This window comes from Patagioenas fasciata, chromosome 25 (assembly GCF_037038585.1).
Source record: "Patagioenas fasciata isolate bPatFas1 chromosome 25, bPatFas1.hap1, whole genome shotgun sequence".
NCBI classification, from domain to species: domain Eukaryota; kingdom Metazoa; phylum Chordata; class Aves; order Columbiformes; family Columbidae; genus Patagioenas; species Patagioenas fasciata.
In genome coordinates, this window is record NC_092544.1 from 3,914,528 (window position 1) to 3,937,055 (window position 22,528).

Below are 22,528 nucleotides of genomic sequence, written 5' to 3' on the forward strand. Positions count from 1 at the left end.
CGCTGTGCCATCACCGCCGTGCCATCTATGATTCTATCACACGCGTGCCGTGGCCGCCTCGCCGTCTCCCCGTCCCTTTCTGTCAGTGCGTTTTCCATCCGTGAGCGTGTAAAGCACAATGTGACACCGGCAGCGTCCCGGCGCAGGGAAATGAGGCTGCAAATAGGCTGGCGAGTTCCCAGCAGGCGGCGATGGAGGGTGTAGGTCAGGCTGAAGGACGGGGAGGACCAGCACCCCGACACCCCATCAGGTGCTGGTAAAAGCTGATGAATGAGAGGTAATTTGAAGGCCTGCAATTAAATTTATTAGTTCGAAGGGATTATAACCCAGCCAACCCTTCAGTTTGAAGAGCGATTTTAATTATTGCCCGTTATCTGCTGTTAGTTCGCCAGTTCAACAAGATAATAGGTGCATAAAACCGGCGTTTATGTTTTGGTGTCAAATTCTTTAGCGCTGTATTAGCAGTGACATTGGGAACGGGGGGGCTCAGCTCGCATCAGTCTCACAAACACGGCGGCGTTTGCTTTGTTTGCAAACTGTCAACATCCATACGTGATGCAGCTGGAAAGGCCCCTCTGGCATGAGAGGTGAGGACAGCCTGACATTGCCCTGCAGACAGACAGACAGCAGCATGGCCTCTTACTCCTCCCGCCCAGGGCTAGGCTAGAACCTGATAGTCCAGCTTAAGATGGGCCAGGCGGGCAGTGGTTCTCATCTTGGGCTGCTTTTTGGCACCAGATCTGACCGAGATCCAGTGCGATGTGTCGGACGTGAGCCGGCAGCACCAGGCGCTCGGCGCGGCGCTGCGGGAGCGCCAGCAGCAGCTCGCGGCCATGCTGGAGAAGATGCAGGAGGTGCAGGAGGAGGCCAGCTCGATGCTCAAGTGGCTGGAGTCCAAGGAGCGGACGCTGTCGGAGCTGGACGCCTCCTCCTCGCCCACCAAGACGGAGACGATGAGAGCCCAGGCTGAGCACAACAAGGTAACGTCTCTTCCCGAGGAAATCGGGGAGCTGAGCACCTCCCAGACGATGTCGGAGATGTGCTTGATTGCTGCTCATCCATCCAGCCCCACCGCAAAGATCTGCCCTGGGGTCGGGAAGGGTTTTCCACAGGGGGCATCACAAGCAGGTCGCTGTGCTCAGCCTCCTTTTGCTTTGAGACCTCTTGCTTGCAGGCTTTTGGCTCCAGGAAAAGGAGCTTTTATCTACAGCCCTTGTTGCTGGGTTACTCCAGCTTCTCCTGGAAAGCAATTCCCAGCCTTTCGCTGCTCTCGGAGCCAAGTTAGCTCACAATATTGCTAATAAAATGATTTCATTAAAGAGCAAAGAACAGAAATTGCCCAACTCTGACTTGTGGCTGCCGCTTCATTCCTGCTTGGTGATTTCATTCTTTTGCCCTGTGTCTGAAGAAGGTCCAATAATTATTTTCCAGGCATTTCTGGCTGAATTGGAACAAAATTCAGGGAAGATCCAGAAGGTAAAGGAAGAACTTTCTGGCTTGCTGGAGAAATACCCAGATTCTCCGGAAGCAGCAAACTGGAAGAAGATGCAGGAAGACCTGAGTAAGTGCCTGGAGCACTTTGTGAGGCTTCTGTCTTGAAACATCACATTAGAAGCGGTTCAGGATTGCAGGGCCATTCCGAAGTCACAGCAGAGTCACTTCTAATTAAGATTCAGTAAATAGCGAACTTATCTAACCAGCTGTCTGGTCTGCAAGGTGTTCCTGAGACGAGCACCGTCGTGTTTAATGAAACCTCTATGATGGATGTGTATTGTAGAGACTTGTCTCCTTAAATTACTTCTTTAAAAAAGAAACCTTTAGCACATGGATTGATTATTTTGATTAAAAGCTTCGCTGCTTGATATTAAATTCTAGTTATTAGTAGGGCTACCCTAGGTTATTAAATGTTGACTAAACAAGAGTGTGTATTTAAAAAGAAGCCCAGAGATTCTCTTCTTTGAAATAGCAGGAACGCACGTGTGGAATTCTCCATCCAGGAGGTGTGAGTGTGCTGTGTGAGGACTGGTACACTGAGAGTATCCTCATTTTTCGAGCCAGGGATGTGAGATGGCTCGGCCAAGGTCAGCCCAGCTCGTGGCAGTAGTGACTAGAGCGCAGAAATCCTGCTTGCGAGGGTTGAATTCCTAGGAGCTTCGGGACCACGTAGCCGTTAGAAATGGATAACAGCTTCTTAGATGGAGAGTGACTAGAGCCACGCTACTTTGATTGAAAAGCTGAGCAGGTTTCCCATGGGGAGGGTGAAAAAGCTTCTCGCTGGAGGGGTTGGCTGCCTGTGAACACAAGCTGGTGCTTCAGATTGCAGGTGGGAACGAGCCAGCCGGGCGACGGCGGCGCGGCAGCAGAAGCTGGAGGAGTCGGTGACCCAGCTGGCCACCTTCCAGGCGGCCGAGGCCCAGCTGCGCCCGTGGCTGCTGGAGAAGGAGCTGATGATGAGCGTGTTGGGACCCCTCTCTATCGACCCGAACATGCTGAACGCACAGAAACAGCAGGTCCAGGTGAGCCGGGAGCTGTGTCCGCATCCCCACGGGGGGAGTGAGGGTGTGGGTGAAGTCACTTGGTTTGTTCAACCTGGAGAAGAGGAGGTTGAGGGGAAACCTCATCATGGTCTGCAGCTTCCTTGCAAGGGGAGATCTCTTCTGTCTGGCAGCCAGTGATAGAACCCAAGGGAATCATAGAATAGTTGGGATTGAAGGAACCTTCACATGTCCCCCAGTGCCACCCCTGCCATGACAGGGACATCTTCACCAGCTCAGGTTGCTCAGAGCCCCGTCCAGCCTGGCCTGGGATGTCTCCAGGGATGGTTCATCCACCACCTCTCTGGCCAACCTGGACCAGGCTCTCACCACCCTCAAGGACAGGAAGATGTGCCAGGAGAGGGTCAGGTTGGACATGGGGAAAAGATTCTTCCCCCAGAGGGTGCTGGAGCTCTGGAACAGGCTCCCCAGGGAGGTGTCACAACCCCAAGCCTGACAGCGTTCAGGAAGCTATTGGCCAATGCCTTCAGACACGTGGTGTGAATTTTGGGGTTACACATCTTGCAAGTGCTCCCCCAGCGCTGGCAGACCTCACAGCTCCTCTCCCGAGTCCTCCAAACCCCACTGGGCACAAACCACTCTGAATAACTTAAAACGGGTGCAGTGTTAGAGCTCCCTTCCCTGCATTGGATTGACTCATCACTGAATCACTTGGCCCCTCTCAGAGAGTGAAATTGCTTTAAACAAGACCTGTGCTGATGCTCTGCAGGACTGGCCGATGCAGCTTTCCTGCATCCCACTTCCAATCCCCAACATGTCCCTGGCCGGCCACGTCATAGAGGAAAATGCCCCAGTTAACATGATTATTTTTCCTTCTTGTCCAACTGGTTTCTGTTACGTTACACAGCAGCACGACAAATAAGAGAGAAAGTCCTGGAGTCGCAGACCCCTCCAAGCTTTTTAAGCTTCGTGGTCGCAGTAAATCCCCCAATTGTTGTCCCACCCCAGCGCTGGTTCCTACTGATTCCATGGGCTGGATGAAGCCCCTGAAGCTCTGGTTTGTTTTGACTGTGTGTACTCGGAGCTGTCAGTTTTATGCAAACATTTTAATGTTATTTCTGTTGCAGTTTATGCTGAAGGAATTTGAAGCTCGCAGACAACAGCACGAGCAGCTCAACCAGGCGGCTCAGGGCATCTTGACTGGCCCTGGAGATGTTTCCCCATCCACCAACCAGGTGCGGGAAGAGCTCCAAGGGGTTAACCAGAAATGGTCCGAGCTAACGGAACGCCTCAACTCCCGCTCCAGCCAGATCGACCAAGCCATAGTAAAGAGCACCCAGTACCAGGAGCTCCTCCAAGGCCTCTCTGAGAAGGTGAAGGCGGTCGGGCAGCGCCTGAGCAGCCAGTCGGCCGTCAGCACACAGCCCGACGCCGTCAAACAGCAGCTGGAGGAGACAAGCGAGATCCGCTCGGACCTGGAGCAGCTGGAGGAGGAGATCGCGGAGGCTCAGACCCTCTGCGATGACCTCTCGGTGCTGATCGGGGAGCAGTATCTCAAGGATGAGTTACGGAAACGTCTGGAGACGGTGGCTCTTCCTCTCAAAGGGCTGGAAGACCTGGCAGGTGAGACAGCGTGGAGATGTTGGGACGTCCAGCTCCACCCCTGCTTTCTGCCAAAGGGCTTTCCCATCAATGCGTTTCTAGGAATGATAGGAAAAGCACCATTTATCATTTTTTAGGGTGCTTGATGGGTGTTTTATGTGGGACTAAAGACAGGAGCATTCACACTCTAGACATACCTGAGCCTGAGGAGTGAGCAGAGGTGTTTAGTCCCACTGGTGTTCCTGGTTTTGGGAAAAAACCTGGTTCCTAAGTTGAGAATGGGGCATGGAGAAGACCTGGTGGCCACCCTTTAATCTTTGGTGGCCTCTCCTGGTTTATAAGAGGTTGCATTTAGAGACTAGACAAGAGAACCAAGACCTCTGCGTTACCATTGCCTGTTACTACTTAAGAAATTCATGAATCAGGGAGCAAAAAGGCCAGTGATGCAACAGAAGGCTCCTTCCTGTTAATCAAAACACAGTTGGTGCATCTGAGACGATTTTAAATAATTGCACTTTGCTTATTTGATTTCAGCTTAATTGTCGCGCTCTAATCTCGTTTCCATTTCAGCCGATCGGATGAACCGGCTGCAGACTGCGCTCGCCAGTTCCCAGCAGTTCCAGCACATGTTTGATGAACTCAGGACCTGGCTGGATGACAAACTGTGCCAGCAAGCTCAGAGCCAACCCATTTCTGCTAAACTGGAGAGGCTACAGAGTCAAATTCAAGAGCAAGAAGAGTTCCAGAAGAGCCTCAACCAACACAGCGGCTCCTACGAGATGATTGTAGCCGAGGGAGAATCTTTACTGCTTTCCGTCCAGCCCGGGGAGGAGAAGACCACTCTGCAAAACCAGTTGGTCAACCTCAAAACCCACTGGGAAGAGCTCAGCAAACAGGCTGCTGATAGACACTCGAAGCTCAAGGTCTGTTTGCAGAAGGCTCAGAAGTACCAACGGCACATGGAGGACCTGCTCCCGTGGGTGGAGGACTGCAAGGCGAAGATGTCAGAGCTGGAAGTGACTTTGGATCCGGTGCAGCTGGAGGCGACTCTTCTGAGGTCAAAGGCTTTGCTGAGCGACGTGGAGAAGCGTCGCTCCTTGCTGGAGATGCTGAACAGCGCCGCCGACATCCTGATCGACGCTTCTCAAACCGACGAGGATGACATTCGGGATGAGAAGGCCAGGATCAATCAGAAGATGGATGCCGTCACCGAAGAGCTGCAAGCCAAGACGGGCTCCATTGAAGAAATGTCACAGAGGCTGAAGGAGTTTCAAGAGAGCTTCAAGAACATTGAGAAGAAGCTGGAAGGGGCAAAGCACCAGCTGGAGATCTATGATGCCCTGGGGCCGCAGGCTTGCAGCAACAAGAATTTGGAGAAGCTCAGGGCGCAGCAGGAGGTCCTGCAGGCCCTGGAGCCACAGGTGGATTATCTGAAAAACCTCACTCAAGGTCTGGTAGAAGATGCTCCAGATGGATCTGATTGTTCCCAACTCTTAAGCCAAGCTGAGGTGGCTCAGCAGGACTTCACAGCTGTGAAGCAAAAGGTGAATGACTGCTGCGCACTCATGGAGAACAAGCTTGAAGGCATCGGCCAGTTCAATAATCGGGTGAGGGAGATGTTCTCTCAGCTGGCGGATCTCGACGATGAGTTGGACAGCATGGGCCCCATCGGGAGGGACTCGGACAGCCTGCAGTCCCAAGCCGAGGACATTCGCACCTTCCTGGGCAAACTCCACAGCCTGAAGTTTGACATTGAAGCTTCTGAAGGTGAATGTAAGAAGATGCTGGAGGACGAAGGGAGCCCTGATTTATTAGGACTGAAACGTGAGCTGGAGACGCTGAATAAACAGTGCGGCAAACTGACCGAGAGAGGCAAGAACCGTCAGGAGCAGGTGGAGACGACGCTGGCTCGTGTCGAGGACTTCTACAGCCGGCTGAAGGAGCTGAGCCAAATGACGAGCGCGGCGGAGGAGAGCGAGGCCTTGCAGTGGGTGGTGGGCACCGAGGTGGAAACCATCAGCCAACAGCTGGCAGACTTCAAGGTAAGGAAGGCCTCGTGCCATCAAGTTTGGTGTTTGAAGGTCTGTCTGGTGTTGGGGGGTTTTGGGTAGGATCTCTGCTCTTCAAGCTATGGCGGCATCGTTTGTTGCTGTAACATCAGCATTTTTGGTGTGTGAAATACCCTTGATCTGCAGTGAAAAAGTGCAGAAAGGTTTTTGTGATTAGAAACAAAAAGCTTTTACCTGTTCTCGTGATGTGTCACGTTGACGTGCCACAGCCTCGTGGGCTTGTAGGGGTGGTTGGCGTTTAGGTTTTGGGGAGGGAGGGAGGGATGTTTTTGAGTCCATCTGAACTGTAAGTTGGCTTCATCTGAGAGTCTGGTCCAGATCAGGTCATCCCGCAGGTTTTTCCACCTGCTCCACCATTCCTGCTTGTTTTTCCCTTCATGTGGGACATTTATAAGTCTATTTTTGAGGTCCTTGGGTACAGATGACACACACAGGGAATAAAACCAAGGCTAAGTTTTGCTGGGGGCCGTTCACGTTTCCAGCAAAGGGCTGCTAGAGACCATCAAGACTTGCACGAAATGCTGAGAGAGGGAAGAGTTGCTGTTTTATCTGTTTTTTGTACAGTATGGTGGTGCTGGGTCATGCTGTTACACTACATTAATTATTTTAATACTGCTTAGAAATTTTCTTGCTGTGAAACTTCTATTACTGGTGTGCTCGGTAGCTGATGATTGGGCTGATTTACATCTGGCTGCTCGTTTCCTGGTGTTAATGGGGGCTGGAAGGAGGAGGAGGAGGCATTTTTACAGCCATTTACTTTTCATCTCATGGCTAATTGATCCCGTTCCACCACTTAATAGCTTTGCAAAACCTTCACCAGGGCAAGGTATTTCTGGTTTGGGGATTGCTTCTCCGAAAGAAAAGAGTTTGGAGGTGTTACAGGACAAACTCAAACTCGTGTTGCTGTTCACTCTTGTGTCGGGCAGTGATTTGCGTTGAGCTTGTATTGATGGGAAGGATTTAACTTCCTCATTAAACACTACACAGCCGCTCGGAACAAATAGAGCCAAAAAGGAGTTTCTAGGCTTTAAAACCAGGGGAACTTTCCTGCAGAGCAAGGGTTTATTGCCGGCTGAGCAGCTCTCATTAGCTGATGATGGAACGCGGGGTCGGTGCAGATTGCTCCGTTTTCCAGGCTGGCGGGCGCAGCTTTACCCATCGGAGTGTTTGCAAATGGTCTGTGTGACAGTGACCTTGAGGGTGACCCTTTCAGACAGTGGTGGCCTGGGCTGCAGGAGCCAAAGGTGCTTTGGGAGGTGACGTGTCCTCAACCAGGAGTCATTCGTTGGCCATCGCGGCCAGGCGGTGCAGCCGTGGTCTTGGTTCACGGCAAGTTTAGTGGGGAAGAATGCAAGTTGAAGGAGGGTAGGGATCTGCTGTGTGGTCACTGGGAATAAAACGGGCTATGGAGCCATCGTGGCGGTGCAGCCGCGTTTCCCCCGCGCACGGTTCACCCAGGGAATCGTTCAACATTGCAGAGCGGATCATTGCAAAGCATCAGCTTACGGTTCCCTCTAAGGGGAAACGCGATCCCAGATGCGGATCTACACATGGAAAGGGCGACGGACAAGTCTGGCGTGTGCTCTGGGGTGAGCCGGGAGCACAGGGTTGTGGGGGGGGTTTTGTTGCATCAGGCTTTTATTTCTCAATGCCTCATATCACAACTGCCTCCCGCCTCGGGCTGCGAACACAACGCGTGTCCGTGGGGACACGGGGCGGCTCCTGGGCCGGGCGATGCGGGGAGGGGATGGGGTGGCCAGGGCTCTCCAGGAGCGCTCACGGTCCGTCTGTCCAGAAGACTCCAATGCGGGCAGATAGATTATGTCTTCAAGGCATTAATTTTAATGAACATCTGTGTAAATGAGATGCAAATTAAGCATGGCCCCAGGGCTCCGGGCAAGTTGCCAATGCAGCCCTGACAAAGGTGGGCACTTCTGGGCTCTTTGTGTCCAGATCTTAATAAAGAAGATGTATTGAAGGCTCTGACACAGCCCGTGAACAGATGACTTTTGAAGCAGATAATACTTGAAACTTCCCATCTATTTCTCTTTTCCTGCCTTCAAACACCCCTCAAACTTGCCCCAGAAGGCCACAAACTTGATTTTTGGAGACCTGCCCGCCCGTGTGTTTCCCCTGTCCCTTTTCCTGGGTCACAGAGGGACAAATCCTGACTAGAGGAGGGATGAGCATCTCCCGCTGGACGTGCTGAGCCTGGCTGGGTTCTTTGGGGCCGGGAGGCTGGGAAGCAGCTGTGGGATCTTGCTCGCGGGGAACCTTTGGTTGCGGGAGGTGTTTTGGGTCAGCAAGTTGGTGGCTGCACTGAGGGCCTCCGATGGCTCCCGTGGCCATCAGAAGCCAGGACGGGTCCATAGGGTGGTCCTGGCCTTTTGGGGTGGGGGAGAACCACGTAGGGACTGTTTTGGAGCGCCACATTTTAGAGGATTGCAGGAAACCCATCTGGAAGGACTCAAAGGGGTCACCCAGTTTCGCCCCTAGTTTTATGGTGAGACCAAGCGGAGCTGAAAGGCATCTCTGTGGTTTGGAGCCTGTGCTTATATGGACATCCTGATGGATGGCTGCAGAAATCACACGGCGTTCGCTTATGGGAAGCTATCGGAGCCAAGGGACCTCATCCTTAACTCCTGCTCTTCCTCCTGAGCTTAACCCAAGTGCGTCTTTCCATTTCTGCCTCTCCGAAAAGCCCCTTTTTTGTATGAAAAGGCACTAAAAGTTGGACGGCTCTTTCAGTGCCGCGTCTCCGTGAGCTCCTCGTGCTCTTCGGCGCGGGGACAAGCGGCATCTCCTCCTCGGAGCTTTCTGGCTGGGGCGTTTCTTCCCCCGCCGCTCTCTGCTGTCAGCTCAGGTTTCTCAAAGCTTACGCTAATATTAAATTTTAATGACTGGAATCAAATGAGCAACAGTTGAAGTGTTACTAAACATAACTGCTATGTTGATTCAGTTTAGCAAACCACACAATTCCCCCGGGATGCGATTCCCCGGTTATGATGAGAGGCCAAGGGTCACACAAAGGGGTTTTCTCCATCCCATATTCCCCAGCATCAGCAACCCCTGAGCTTTGATAAAGCGGATTTTGCACTCGGGTTTCAATGCTGGTACTTAGCGTTTGCAGTTCTGAGCTGGGATCCTCTTTGATTCACCGTGTTGGTTTTGGGCGAACTGATTTTGCCACATTTCGCCTACAAAGCAGAATGTGACACTCAGCCCTGGGTCAAAGGTGCCGGCAGAGGGTTTTTAGGCTTGGTGTGGTACAAAGCGATGCTCAGCAGCAGAAAGATGCCGCTGCCTCCCCAGCTGGATCAAGCCAGGGTGGTTTTTGCTTTGCTGGGGACACTTTCCTCCCCGTGACGAGGATGAGAACAGGAACAGGGCAGCCTGTTTCCCTTCTTGTGCTCAACAACCCGAGACTTGACCCAAAACGCAACGCAAGAAAAAGCATCCAACCAAACGCTCGCCGTCGCGTTCAGATAGACGCAGTTGGCTGGAGGGGAGGGCGCGCGGTGCCACCTCCGCGTGTGGCTGGAGCTGCATTGAGTCACTGTCCCCGCGGCCCCGCGGGCGCAGGGCACGGCGCAGGAATGCCGGCGAGCCGGGACCTGCCGCAGCTGGCACAGCCGCGCTGCTTCTCCGCAACCTCGCCTCCCGGTGTTAATTAAACCCCACCCTTACCCAGCCGGAGAGAAGGGGGGAGAGGAGGGAACAAGGGACCTGCCACATCCCACCCTCATAGGCTTTGCTGGGGCGGGGAGCGGAGGGAGGAGATGGGATTTGGGGCGGTTTTGGGGAGGTGATTTGAAACCGGAGTTGAACGCAGGCACCGCTCCTTCACGCCAATAAGGGTTTTATGCCAGAGGATGGAGAGGGGGAGGGAGGATCCCTAGACAGCAATAACTGAAGCTGCACTCCTATTTTATTTCAGAGCAGGTCAGGCCGTCCGGGTTCCCCTTGTGCCACCAACACCCTCTTTGTCTGCTTCAATAAAATAAAAATCAGGAAAGCAATCCCAGGAGGGGTGATGCAGTGAATGAGTAAAGCCCTAAACAGCATTAGTCATCTCGCCATTCAGACGCTGCTCTGTCTAATCCTGCTCCGGGTCCTCCCGCTTCACCCCAAGCAAAAGCAGCAATTAACCGGCGCTCGTCGTGCGCTCCAGCCGCTGCCTCCTTTGCCGCGGCTCGCTTTGGTGCTCTCTTTATGACTCTTTTAATTCCCCCAGCCTTTCAGATGGGAGCTGACTCAATGGCCGCTGTTGCTAATAAGTGTTCACCTCGTGTCTGGTGTCCTTGCGTTGCTCTCAGGTGCTTTTTGGGAGAGGGACCCATGGCCTTGGCGGGGTACAAGGGAGCTCACTGTTGTTATCGCGTGTGGCGTCGGTGGCAGGGAGGGACGTGGGATGAGGACTTGGTGTTTCGCAGAGGACTGAAATTGGGTGTTTTCTTCCCAGAAGTTTATCCCGTTTGTGTAATGAGCTCCTTGGTGGGCTGGGGACGAGCGCGGTCCCGCATTGCGCGGGTGGCGTTTTGTGACCGTCCTTTGCGAGACACGCGTGTGATGTCTTAAGGGTGGCTGGGAGAGGACGGGACGGGGAAGGGGCCACTCTGCCACTTGCTGTGCCCCAGCCTGGCCCAGGGTATTTTTAACCCTTCCGTGCCCCCGGAGGAATGCGTGCGGCTCCCGCCAGTCCGGTGGGGAGCAGCTGGGTGGGACTGGGAGCGGGGACAGGCTGCACCACGGTGTCTTCTCCTTGAACGCTTTCCAAACCTACTTAAAGTATCTCTGGCTCGTATTTTCAGCATCGGCAACACACGCAAAAATGCCTCCTCTCTGACAGCTGTTAAGCTGCCTTAAAGGCACCATCTCCCCTCGTTGGAGAAGAGGATGATAAATGGGGGGTGATAAGCGCGGGCTGTGCCGGGTGACAGGGCTGTCACCAAACCTGGCCGGGATGGGTGGCCCGAGCAGAGCTGCAAAGGCATTTGGTTCTAACCTGGTCATCGGGGGGTGTTGTGTTGTAATAAGTAAAGGTGTTTGCACTGATTGTCATTCTGTGAAGAGGCACCTGAGCGTGAGCAGCCCCTGCAGCCTCGTTGTTCCTTGGAAATAAATAAAGGGAAGAGCAAATGTCCCCCTGGAGCTCGTTCTCCCCCCAGGGAGCATCGCGGGTGCGCTTGTTCATCAGCGAGAGCCACGAGTGGGTTTAACCTTGACTTGGCAGTGGGTGGGCACAGAGGGACGGGCACCGTCCAGGTCCTGAGCGCACCAAGAACAAGAGCAAATTAATCCAAGAGCTGCTGAACCCGACCACATCATAGCCAGGATTCTTTACTTTAAATTTTGACCGTGAAACAATTAAGCTGTGATCAAACGATCCCTTTCAGGAGCTGGCGTGGGTCGCTTCTCCAAAGCCACTCGCTTGCCGATGCTGCGGTGGCCCTGCCAGGGAGATGATGGCTGCAGGAATGTCCCCTTGTTGGCTGGTGGTGCTGACACTTCGCAGTGTTTCCAGGAGATACTAAAAATACCGGCTTTGCACAAGAGCGGGAGAGCTGAGGATCCGAGGGAGGAGGTGGGAAGCTTTTTGTCTGCAAGGGCAGAGCAGAGCAGGGGGAGAAACCGGGTCCTGGAGGGGGGATCCATGGGGAAGGACGTGGTGGAGCCAACCCTGGGCTGTCCCATGGCCCCAAGCCTGGGCTGTCCCATTGCCTGTGGTACCCGAGCAAGTCCCCGTTCTCCTGTGGGGAATTAGGGGACCGCAGCTGCTGGGTTTGGGGCAGACGGGAGCGTCCCCGGGGAAGGGCTCGGGCTGGGATTAGTCACCGCAGCCTTTCGAGAACAATTGCCAATTCTTCTGCCGAAGGAGCGGTTTAAGATGTCTCCCATGCAGAGTACTCTCTGGATGATAACACACTTACCTCACTTCCTCACCAGCCTCCAGAGCAGTTTGTTAATCGCCCCATCCCTCGGTTACTGTGACACCAGGTGAGGAGCAGCTTCTGCCCTTGTCCCTTTGGCCAGGTGGCAGCTCCCTGCCCGTGGCTGCCGGGTCACTGCTGCTTCATCCCCCTCCTGCAGCACCGCAGCAAAGCCACGGAGGGGGATTTGCAGGAAAACTGTTCATCTGAGGACAAAAACGGGCATTTCAGCAGGTTACTGCCATGAGGATGCTGGCACATGGCTCTACCCTTTGCTCACAGGTTGTTGCTGAACTGTTTGGGGTGATCTGTGCACATAAATGGGGTTCTGGGGGATCCCCGAGCTCTGCAGCCGTCGAGCAGCGAATACCAGGGTGTGGGGCTGTGCCCGAGCGCTGCTGGAACACGTGGCTTCAGTCGGGAGGATTATTTATACCAACGTCTATATTGGCTGCCTTGCAGGGAAATGGCTCTGGTGCAGCTCCTGCACCCTCGGAAAAAGAGAATAAGTTAAAGAAATGCAGCGCTCACTGCGTCTGCACATCCCAACTGCTGAACGTTCCTCCGGGAGGTCAGTTTTTAACCTCTTTCTAAAACTTTTCCAATGGAGGTGCAGACCCCCGTGGAGCCAACCGAGGTTTCCTCCCACAGCCCCGCGGAGGGAAGTCCCCAAATTAAGGGGCTACAGGTTGTTTGGGGGTTGGGCTGGCTCCCTGCGTCACCCACAGCCACATTTGAAGGGAGGGATGGCGTGGTGGCAGAGAGGGATGTGCAATGGGTTTGGAGTCAGCTGGGAGCCAAAGGTGGTGGGATGGGATTAGCCCGGCGCTCTCGCCTGGCGCAGGCTGGGAGCTCGGCGCTTGCCCACGCGGCACCCAAATGGCAATCGCAAAGATTTGGCAAAAGGAGCGAGTTGAGGAGAAAAGCAACAGCGCTGCAAGGGAGATAAAGAAATCCCTCAGACTTCCCGACGAATGCAGCAAAGGCTTTAAAGGACGTGAATCCTGCGGTAAAAATCCCAGCAAAACCTAAAAAGTGGTTTCTAAGGCAGATTTGGAGCGTGCGTGATTTGGCTTTGCGCTTTTGTTGCGGTGTCTGAGGGAGGCTGGGTCCCTCCCCGAGTCCCTCTGCGCCACTCGGGGCTCATCCCCTCGGCCTTGCTTGGATGTGGCACCGTGTCCCAACCCCGTGGTCCCTCCTGCACCGCTGTGACCTTCACAGAGTCAGATGTGGGGCCATGGTCAGCCAGACCCACAGGGACAAAGCTCATGGTGCAAAGCCAGGAGGTTTCCTGGGTGAGGCTGGGCGAGGGCTGGAGGGCACCAAGGTGAAGATTAAAGGAGCGTTGAGGATGGAGAAGCCCCTTCGTTTTACCCTGGGCTCATTACCGACCTGTCCATCAAAGATCTCAAGCTGTCTCTGGGCTCTTCTGCTCATCACATAACACAGGTCCCTCATTTCCAGCTGCTGAGACACATTAAAAGAAAGCTAAAAATATATTGGTTTCCAAATACTGCTTTCCCATGTAAACAGCGGCGGCGGTGGCAGGCGGGATGTAACGCAGTCGTAAACAGGGTGACATCAGCCCGTGACGGGGAAGGCGCGTGTCCCCAAGCTGGTGGCCATATGAGGAAAGCCTGAAACCTGCAGTCTGGGAGATAAATGAGGATGCTCCTACTTGGAGCAGGTCTGGGAAAAGCTCCAGGCAGGTTTTAGCTGAAGGTCTTTGTCTGAAGGACATGGCTGTTGGGTGGACCTTCTCATCCTACCCCCTCTTTCCATCACGCCAATGCAAAGCTCAAGCAAAGCCCTGAAGCTGCAATTCCCAGCACCCTTGGGCTTCTGTCCCCATGGCAAGGGGTGGCTTGGTGGCTTAAAGCCAAGCGGCTTGGGGAACCTGTGAGAGCTCCAGCTCTTGAGGCCAGGTTTTCAGTTGGCTTTAGTACCTGCTGAATCTTTCCCTAATGGTTTCGGGGATGGGGGGGATGTGTTGGAGGAAGACTTGGCTTGCTTCTGGCACGTGACTCGGTGAGGAAATGGGAAAAGAATTTCTGGCTGTGAAACAGCAGCTCCACGTCGAGATTCGTTCCTTCTTCGCAGTGGAACAAAAAGCCTCCGCGCCCCAGCCCGGATGCCTGGGATTCCTCGCGGAGGGGCCCCGGAGCGGTAACGGTTCTGCTGCTCCTGCTCCACCAGCTCCCGGCCAAGGTGGGAGCCGGGGGCGGCTTTGCCGGATCGCCGGCACGGCACGGCCGACCTGCTCTTGTTGTTTCAGCTGCGCCGGATTAATAACTCGGACCAAGAGCTGGTGTGTGTCGGCACGGCCGACCAATCCGTGCGGTGCTGGCAGCGTGGATGGAGGAGGCTGTAGGGCTGGTACTGACTGTCCGTCTGTCCATCCAGGAGGGCTCCCGGGGGCTGCTCCTGTTCTTTTCCTTGGTCATGTATAATGATGAAAATAAGAAAAGGGATTCACAAAGATTTCCAACGTGCAGCCAGCCCCACCAAGCGCTTGGGGCCATTTCTCCTCTATAGCTCTCCACCCTCCCCTTCCATAAAACATCCATTCCCGGCTCTCCAAAAGGAAAATGTCCTTCAGGGAATGCGGTGCTGGAGCTGCTGTGTGTGCCATGGGGGACGAAGGGTCCAAAGGCTGGGGATGGGGATCCAGGCTTCCACCGTATCCATGCCATGACCTTGGCCAAGCCACCATGTTTTCACATACAGCAGACACCTGCTGCCATCTGAAATATCAGGCTTTCACCTTCCCCTTGGCTTCATGGCAGAGCAGGAAGGCTTTTGGTGAAGCTGTGGCCCAGCAAAGTGCACACCGGGGGTCACCATCTCCCAGCGTTGGCACTATTGGGGTGCACAGTGTGTGCTTTTGTGTATTATCCACCTGCCCAGCCGCTTGTATTTTTATCCCAGTGTTCGAATTCATCCCCGAAGTAGCAGGCAGGGTGGCTGGTGGGGCGGGTTGTTGCCTGGAGATGCGTGGAGGCTGTTTCAAGCCCTCTCCTGTTTTCTCTTCCCAAGTCTGTGACTCCCCTCAGCATCACTTCGCAGCAGTGATTCACACGCTGGGCTGCCTCCCTCTCCCAGCCCCACGGCAGCCGCTATAAATGTTCCCCATCCCTTAAACCAAGGGGTCAGGGGGGAAAAAGAGGGTGTTGGGGTGGGGGGAGCATGATGCTGACCCAGAGATGGCGATGTAGAATTTAGTTCTTTGGAAAGGGAGCCGGCGAGCCATGCGGTGGCAAGTCGCGAGTGGGTTTTTTGCACAGCGATGCGGCTTCGGGAAAGCAAAAATGGTACTTTGAGTGGGGGGGAGGTTGGTGATTTAATAACTCGGTTCTTTGTGCAGGGGTGGCTGTGAGAGGAAAGGGGACCCGGCGTGGGGGGCGCAGGCCCCCTCCCTCGGTTGGGAAGCGCCTGGAGCCGCCGTGCTGGGGGAAGAGCCGGGGCCGGGCGCGGACAAAGGGCCGGGGGAGCGCGGCTCGGCGGGGCCGGGGCGCGGGGGGAGCCGGAGCTGAGCCGAGCCAGGGCGTTGCTGCTCTTTGTCGGGGGCTGCCGCCTCCCCCCGGAGGAGGGGCCACCCCGGCGGGGCGGGGAAGGGGCAGCCCCGGGGCTGCTACCGGCCGCGGAGACCCCCTCCTTATCCCCACCACCGCGCTCCGGTCCCCCCGTCCCGGTGAGGCGGCGGTTGGGGGGGGGTGGAAGCGGCCGCGGTGCCCGGGGAGGGGGCGGCCCCGTCGCTCCCGCTCCGCCCCGCGGTGCCGCCCCCCGGCCGCCCCCGCCTCCCCCCGCCCTCCGCCGGGGCTGGCAGCTCCGCGGGAGCCCGGTGCTGGCGGCGAGCGGCGGGGCCGGGGCGTGCGGCGGCCTGCGCGGCTCGGCCTTTTGTTCCGCCGGCGGGAAGGAGAACGGAGGAGGAGGAGGAGAAGAAGAGGAGGAGGAGGAAGAAGGCAGCAGCCCGGGCTCGCCATGCATCCCGCCGCGCCGGCCGGGGGCTGCCCGCGGGGGCGACGCGGAGCCCGCCCCCGGCCCGGCCGCTGAGCCGCGCACAAAAAGGGGCGAGAGCGGAGGGGAAGGGAACGGGAGGGCGGCCCCGGCGTGTGTGTCTGTCCGTCCGTCCCTCTGTCTGTCCGTGTGTCTGACCCCCCCCCCCATTCCACCGGGACCGGCCCCCGCGCCCTCCCCGCCATGGCCGGGCAGCCCGGGGCCGCGGAGCCGCCGCCGCCCGACACCGGCCGGGAAAGTTAGTGCGGGAGGAGGAGGAGGAGGAAGAACAAGAACCAGCACCTCCGGCCGCGACTGTTCCCCGGCTCCCCCCGCCAGCTCCCGGCAAGTTGGGGGATTTCGTGCCGCTCCGTCCCCTTGCCATTTTTGGATGCGTTTTATAGCCTCTTTTTTTCCTGGGGAGAAAGAGAAAGAAAAGAAGAAAAGCAAAGACTCCGCAGCCTTCTTCCACCGCCCCAGGACTCGGCGGCGTGCCCCGAGCACCAGGCTGGATTTTGGGGGTTCGGTGGCTCTCGGTGGCTCCGGGCATCACGACAGGGTGGCGGGAACAACAATGCCATCATGTTTTTGAGACAGGAAACCTCCGAGTTTGCCCTGAATGAAGAACTTCCTGTGTTTAAACTTGCACGAATATCCGCTGACAAGCTCAGTTCAAATGAAAACACGAGAGTCGGGGGGAGAGGCTAATTCAGACCAGCTGGACTTAAAGCTGGGCAGCAAAAAAATGCGAGGAGCCGCTCGCCGCTCGGGCTGCGAAACGTGAGCGGCCGGGACAAGCAGTGCCTTTGTTATTAAAGAAGGGCGGACAGGAGAAATTAAGAGCTTCAAACTCTTTCCGCGGATTTGCTGTCGCTAACGGCGGTTGGGAATATTTTATCGAAGCGGTCAGATTTGGGTGGTTTTTGCTGATGGATGGGATCTTTTTAAGGGGGTTGGGGGATGAGATGGGTCGTTTCGCCGCTCGGGACGGCTGAGCCGGCGCGGTGCTGCTGGTGCTCCCTCCCGTCCCCGTAGCGTCGCTGCTTTGGGATTCGAGTCTTTCGTGGTGGGTTTGGGACCTGCTGGCCGTGTGATGCTGCCCGCGGTGGCGGGCGAAAGGTTACCGGGGCGGTTTTGTCACCCGTAAGGACGAGAGCATGGGCAAACCACTGAGCCGGCCAGACTGTTTACGGCAGAACCGCACTTGCCTGGGGAAGGGCGAGGATGAGGATGGTTATATAGAGGATTGCTACGTGCCCCAGAGGTCGATATACGACACGATGAGAATTAACGAGCAAATCGATCAGGGATCGAAGCTCAACCAGCTTTCCAAGAGCACCCTCAGCAAGGGGGATGGCAGCACCATATCCAGCAACGGGACACTGGGAGCTGGCAACGTCTTTGAGTCCAGGGCGCCAGAACCAAAAAAGTTGGATGAGCGAGTCATTTTTGACGCGCTGAAGCTCAGCAGCGATGTCTCCAAGCCCGCTCCAGCTCCACCGAGGAGGCGACCGAACCCCGAGAGGAAGGACAACGTCAACCGGCGGTCGTGGAAGTCCTTCATGCCACCCAACTTCACCGAATTTGCAGAAAGGATGGGAGCTTCGCTGAGCGAGGTGTCGGAAGCGGGTGCCTCCAACCCTTCCCTGCGGGATAAGCGGGAGTCGAGCGCCATGCTTGCCGAGCACACCGGCCAGCCCGACCATGGCGAACCCATGTCCGAGTCCCTCACCTTGGAACACGTCTCCAAGTCATCCGGCACGACGGAGGTTCTGACGGCCAAGCAGTTCAGCATGGATGGCTACGGCGGTCCCCGGGATGAGCACCAGCCCCTGCTGAACACCGGCGATGGTCGCGGTCGTGCTGGGGACCTGGCCAGGGCTCGCCAGATCCCCAGTGCCACCTGGCCACGAGCCAGGAAGAACTTCATCAAGGGAAACCTCAACGACGGGCGCCAGGAGACCCTGGAGGCCTCTGAGTCGGACTGTACGGTGGAGAACGTCAACCTCTCTCCGTGCCTTAGCGAAGAGCTGCTGGATGCGGGACTGGATATTCTCATCACCTCCAATCTCAGGGAGAAAACGGAGTCGGAGCTGAGATTTGAGGAGGACGAGCGCTGGGTGATGATGGAGGAGTGGGAGGAGGCGACGCTGTCAGAGAGAGGAAAGGCTGTTCTGGTGGCAGAGGAGAAGAAGAGCTGTTGCTTGGCAGATATTTCTGAAGAACGGGAACAATTTGCTGCTCCAGGGCATGGCTCTGCCCCCTGCCCAGGGACCTCCCAGTCCTGCACGTCCCCAGGGGGTGCCGGCAGCCCCCTGCCCAGCAGCACGGGCTGTACCGGGGACGCAGCGGTGCCGTGCGAGGCCGAGGACTTTGCTCCGGGTTCGGAGCGCTCAGCCAGCCCCGCCGTCCCCGAGTTGTCCGACACGGACTCAGTGCAGATGTTCCTGGAGCTGGAGGAGCAGTGTCTGAACGAGGACGATGGGGCCGTCCCTGCCTGCCAGGAGGTTCAGGCCTCCCCGATGGACTCGGCGGGGCTGGACCCAGATTTGACCAAGCAGTCTGGGACGGCGGTCGAGGCGTCTCAGCGTACGGCCCCTTTGGACATCAGCGCTTCAGACTCTGCCGTTGTGTCGGATCTGGAAGACTTTGATGTCACGTGCAGCTCGCAGGTGCTGAGTGCGCTGGAGCCGGCGACAGAGCCCTTCTCAGAAAGGGACATGTCGGCTGTCACCCCAACGGACTCGGATGGAGAGACGTCCCCCAGCCCCATGGCCGCAGTGGGGCCGGGCTCCCTCCAGCCCTGCTCTCCGGCACCGGAGGATGAACCTGACCCGCTGGTGGACCTGGAGCTGGTGGACGGTTGCATGGTGGCCGTGCTGGTGGCTGGTGGGATGTCATCTCCTGAGCTGGGTGCACATCCAGCCTCTGGCTTGGAGGGAGCTGGTTACCCCAGCGCTCCGGTGGGGTGGGGTGAAGATAACCAGGACTTGCTGGACCATGACAGTGAAGCATCACAGCTCCCTGAGGAGACCTGTCCTGGCCAAGTGTCCCCATGCCACCCCCCAGCTCCTGACACGGTAGCAGAGGAGCCACAGTCCCCTCCACAGCACCATAAGGGTGATGTGGGGGGAACGGATCCATCAGGGACCTGTCACCTTCTACCTGAAAGGACAGAGCTCCCCAGCTGGGATGTCCCAGAGCTGGTTTCTGAGGAAGAAGCCGCAGATTTGGGATCGGAGAGTGATGGAGCTGAGGGCCAGACTCACCTGGCAGAAAGCGGGGATGCTCACCAGGCTTCTCCACCGCCCTTCCACGCCGGCTCTGCATCAGAGCTGGGCCCCGAAGCTCCGACCGCATCCCTGGCGCTTCCCGAGGACCTTCTGTGGGATGTGGTTCCCCCGGGCCAGGACCCGGCTCTGGAAGGGGCTGCCCACGCCGAGGGGACCCCTGCGGATGTGTCCCCTGCAGAGGTGACTGTCACGCACGGGGAGGCACCGGCAGCCGTCCTGCAGCCGGGAGACCTGGACTTGCTGTTTGCCTGCAGCTGGGGGGACCAGCCGCTGACACGGTGCCGGACCATGGCGCTGGACCCCCCAGAAGAACTCCCCAGCATGTTGTCCTTTGCAGAGCAGCTTGTCCCCGATGCCACCCCATGGGATGTCGAGGGGCTTCATCCCCCAGCCAACCCATCAGCACTGGGGGATGTGGCTGTCCCAGAGCCCCTGGGGACAGCACCAGCCACCGAGGATCCTACCGTGGATGCTGAGGAACTATGCATTGAGCACCCACCTCCAGATGCCACCACTGTCCCCATGCCCTTAGCGGTGGCAGAGCTGCTGGCTGCCCCACCGCCATTTGCTGATGTGCCTGTTACCACCGTGCCACCCGAAGCGGCCGACCTGCTGGTCTCCGGTGTCGGGGACCTCAGTGGTGTCCCCACACCGCTGGCAGCGGCCTTGGGAGATACAGACGACTTTGCCAACGTGCTTGTGCCACCCCTGGGGGAGCCTGATTGCACCAAAGCGCTGGCTTTGGAGGGTGACCCCATTGCGACAGCGCCCGCGGTGGAGGTGGCAGCTTGGGACAGTCCCCCCTTTGCCTTCCGACCCCTCACCCCTGAGCTGCTCGTGCTGCCGGGTGCACAAACCCCCCGTCCCCAAAGCCCCGGGGAGGTGCCCATGGGCACGGAGGGACCCTCAGCCGCCGCTGCCATCGCAGAGGGGCCTCCCGCTCTGCCAGATGGATTCGTTCCGGATAACGAGGTATTTGTTGCTCAGGCGCTCGCAGACGGGGGTTCAGGTGCAGAAATGGCTTTCTTTTGCGCTGGGGGTGGGCGGGAGGTGGGACCGTGCTCGGTAACTCACGTCCACGATCCACGGGGTTCAGGTTTTGAAATCCTCCCCCTCCCGAAGCCGGCTTGAATTTGGCAGGCAAAGAGCCGGCTGTGGGAATTGTGTGTTTTTATAAGTAGAGGAGGCAAAAGGCTATCGGTGGTTATCTAAACTATTGTCTTCAACTTTTTTGGCATATAAAGTCACTCAGATGTAAATCACAGACTTCAGAAAAACCTTCTTTGCCGCATCCTGGCAATGTGGTTCCCGCCTTTGAGGCAGAAAATATATTGGGAGAATCCTGCAAAAGAAATTAAGTGCGGATAATTCCTGTCCTGTGCAGTCACCGCTTTCTGTAGCTTGTTAAGTGAGCAATAAGGTGCTGAGGCTCCGAACGTGCGCAGGAAGGGGCTGAAATTCTCTCTGGCGTTTGGGGATTTGCTTTCCCGTGCTGTGCTGATGCCTTTCGCCTGGAGAGCCCTCGGCGCTGGAGGTTCCCACAGCCGAGCGCTGATTTACGGCCATCTGGATCGGGAGAAAACTCACTAAGGAGACATCAGAAGTTACTCAGCGCCGAAAATCCCGATTCGGTAGCAATTACTCATCCTTTGGGCTGTGTCACTCTTTTAAGGAATGCGTGTGGAGGGGCTTGGGGAGATGCTTTCACATGGGGGGGTCCATGTGAGCACAGGATGGGGCACCCAGTGTGGACCATAGCGATGAAAAATAGAGATTTGGGTGCTTGCCGTTGTCCGTCTCTTGTCCAAAATTTGGTGTTGGCCTCGCTGGTCGGATATTTTCCATGTGGTTGTTAACCCCGTAAATCTTCCCCCATGTTGAGATGTTGTAGAAGCCATTGGTGGCCCCGGGTCTGCGCCGGGCCCTGCGTTCGGCAGCGCTGGGGTTAAGCACAGCACTGGGGTTAAGCACAGCGCTGGGGTTAAGCACCGCAGCTGATGGGGGAAGCAGAAAGCCAGGGGGTGCTTTAGGAAGGTTTTCTGGGAGCGAGGAGGACGAGGAGGAGGAGGAAGAGGAGGAGGAGCGGTGGAGCAGATGTCCCTCTGCTCACCCAGACACGCTCTCTGCTTCCCCTTGCAAAAGGTGTTCATTAAATACTTGTTTTAAAGCTGAGTCACAACGAGGTTAATGAGCTCAATCGCTGGAATCGTTCACAAGCAGGGAAAAAACAAGTGTATTCAACACTCTGGCTCCTCAGGCTGTTTGTGTGATGACCTTTGTGGCTCTCGGGCTGTACGGAGTTGTGTTTTGGGTGATTCCCGTGTTGCAGGTGCCCATGGCCGGGCTCTCAATCCCTCCTTTCCCTGCTGCTTCAAATCCCTGGAGTTTGTTTTTGCAGCGTGCACAGGGCCCAGCCCCAGCCCCACATGCCAGACTTATCAGCCTCCTCCTTTTGTGGGTTTGGCAGCTCTCAACAGCCAACTCCATCTATAAACAGTAAGGGGAGGGAGAAGCGGCCGGGAATCGGTGATTTCATGTCACCATTTACTCTTTTATAACCGTGGCATAATTCTCCCTGAGCAAACAGTTCTGCACAGCATCTGCCAGCACCCCCTTCGCTTCGTGTCCCGCGGTGATGCCTCCCTGCCCTCGAGGAGCTGAGCTCCGCTTGGAAAATATCGCTTTTTATTTAAGAACGGGGCAAAGAAAGTCAAGGAAGCCTCTGTTGCTCAGGCAGGGAACTTTTTGTGCGTGCATTTGGGGTTTTTTGGTGTGTTTGGGGGCTTTTGCACGCCTTGTGTTCCTTCAGAAGCAAAGCGTTGCTGGGTCTGGAGAGCCTTGGCGTCCCGGAGCCGCTGCTGGGCGAGGAGAGGTCTTGCATCCAAATGGGAATTAGTGGGAATGTCTCAATGTGTTCTCGGGCACGTGGGGAGGAGGACGCTTGAGAAAGCAGCATCTGGCTGCGATCCCACCGCTTTCCAAAGAGAAAATGATGCAACAGGGCCGAGCGCTCTGGTGCTGCCCGGGTGACCTGTGCTCTGGATGGGCTCGTGGTCCAGGGGACCAGAGCAAGTGATGAAGGACTCCGGTCCCTTTTCCAGGGGCTTGTGCTGTTCGCTCTGGTTTGTCCCTCAGCGCCGGAG

The 22,528-nt window shown here is 56.5% G+C and overlaps 1 protein-coding gene across 18 annotated transcripts in view; it reads left to right on the plus strand.

Moving 5' to 3' along the window:
• The window catches only part of MACF1 (microtubule actin crosslinking factor 1), a 138,150-nt gene that overhangs the window by 80,581 nt on the left and 35,041 nt on the right, over window positions 1–22,528 (plus strand). For all 18 annotated transcript variants that reach the window (XM_065857236.2, XM_071799029.1, XM_071799035.1 and 15 more), the window contains 5 exons: window positions 739–980; window positions 1,432–1,561; window positions 2,317–2,516; window positions 3,623–4,118; window positions 4,668–6,139. In XM_065857236.2, the coding sequence (XP_065713308.1) occupies window positions 739–980; window positions 1,432–1,561; window positions 2,317–2,516; window positions 3,623–4,118; window positions 4,668–6,139 (2,540 nt within the window). The remainder of the gene's footprint in view (window positions 1–738; window positions 981–1,431; window positions 1,562–2,316; window positions 2,517–3,622; window positions 4,119–4,667; window positions 6,140–22,528) is intronic.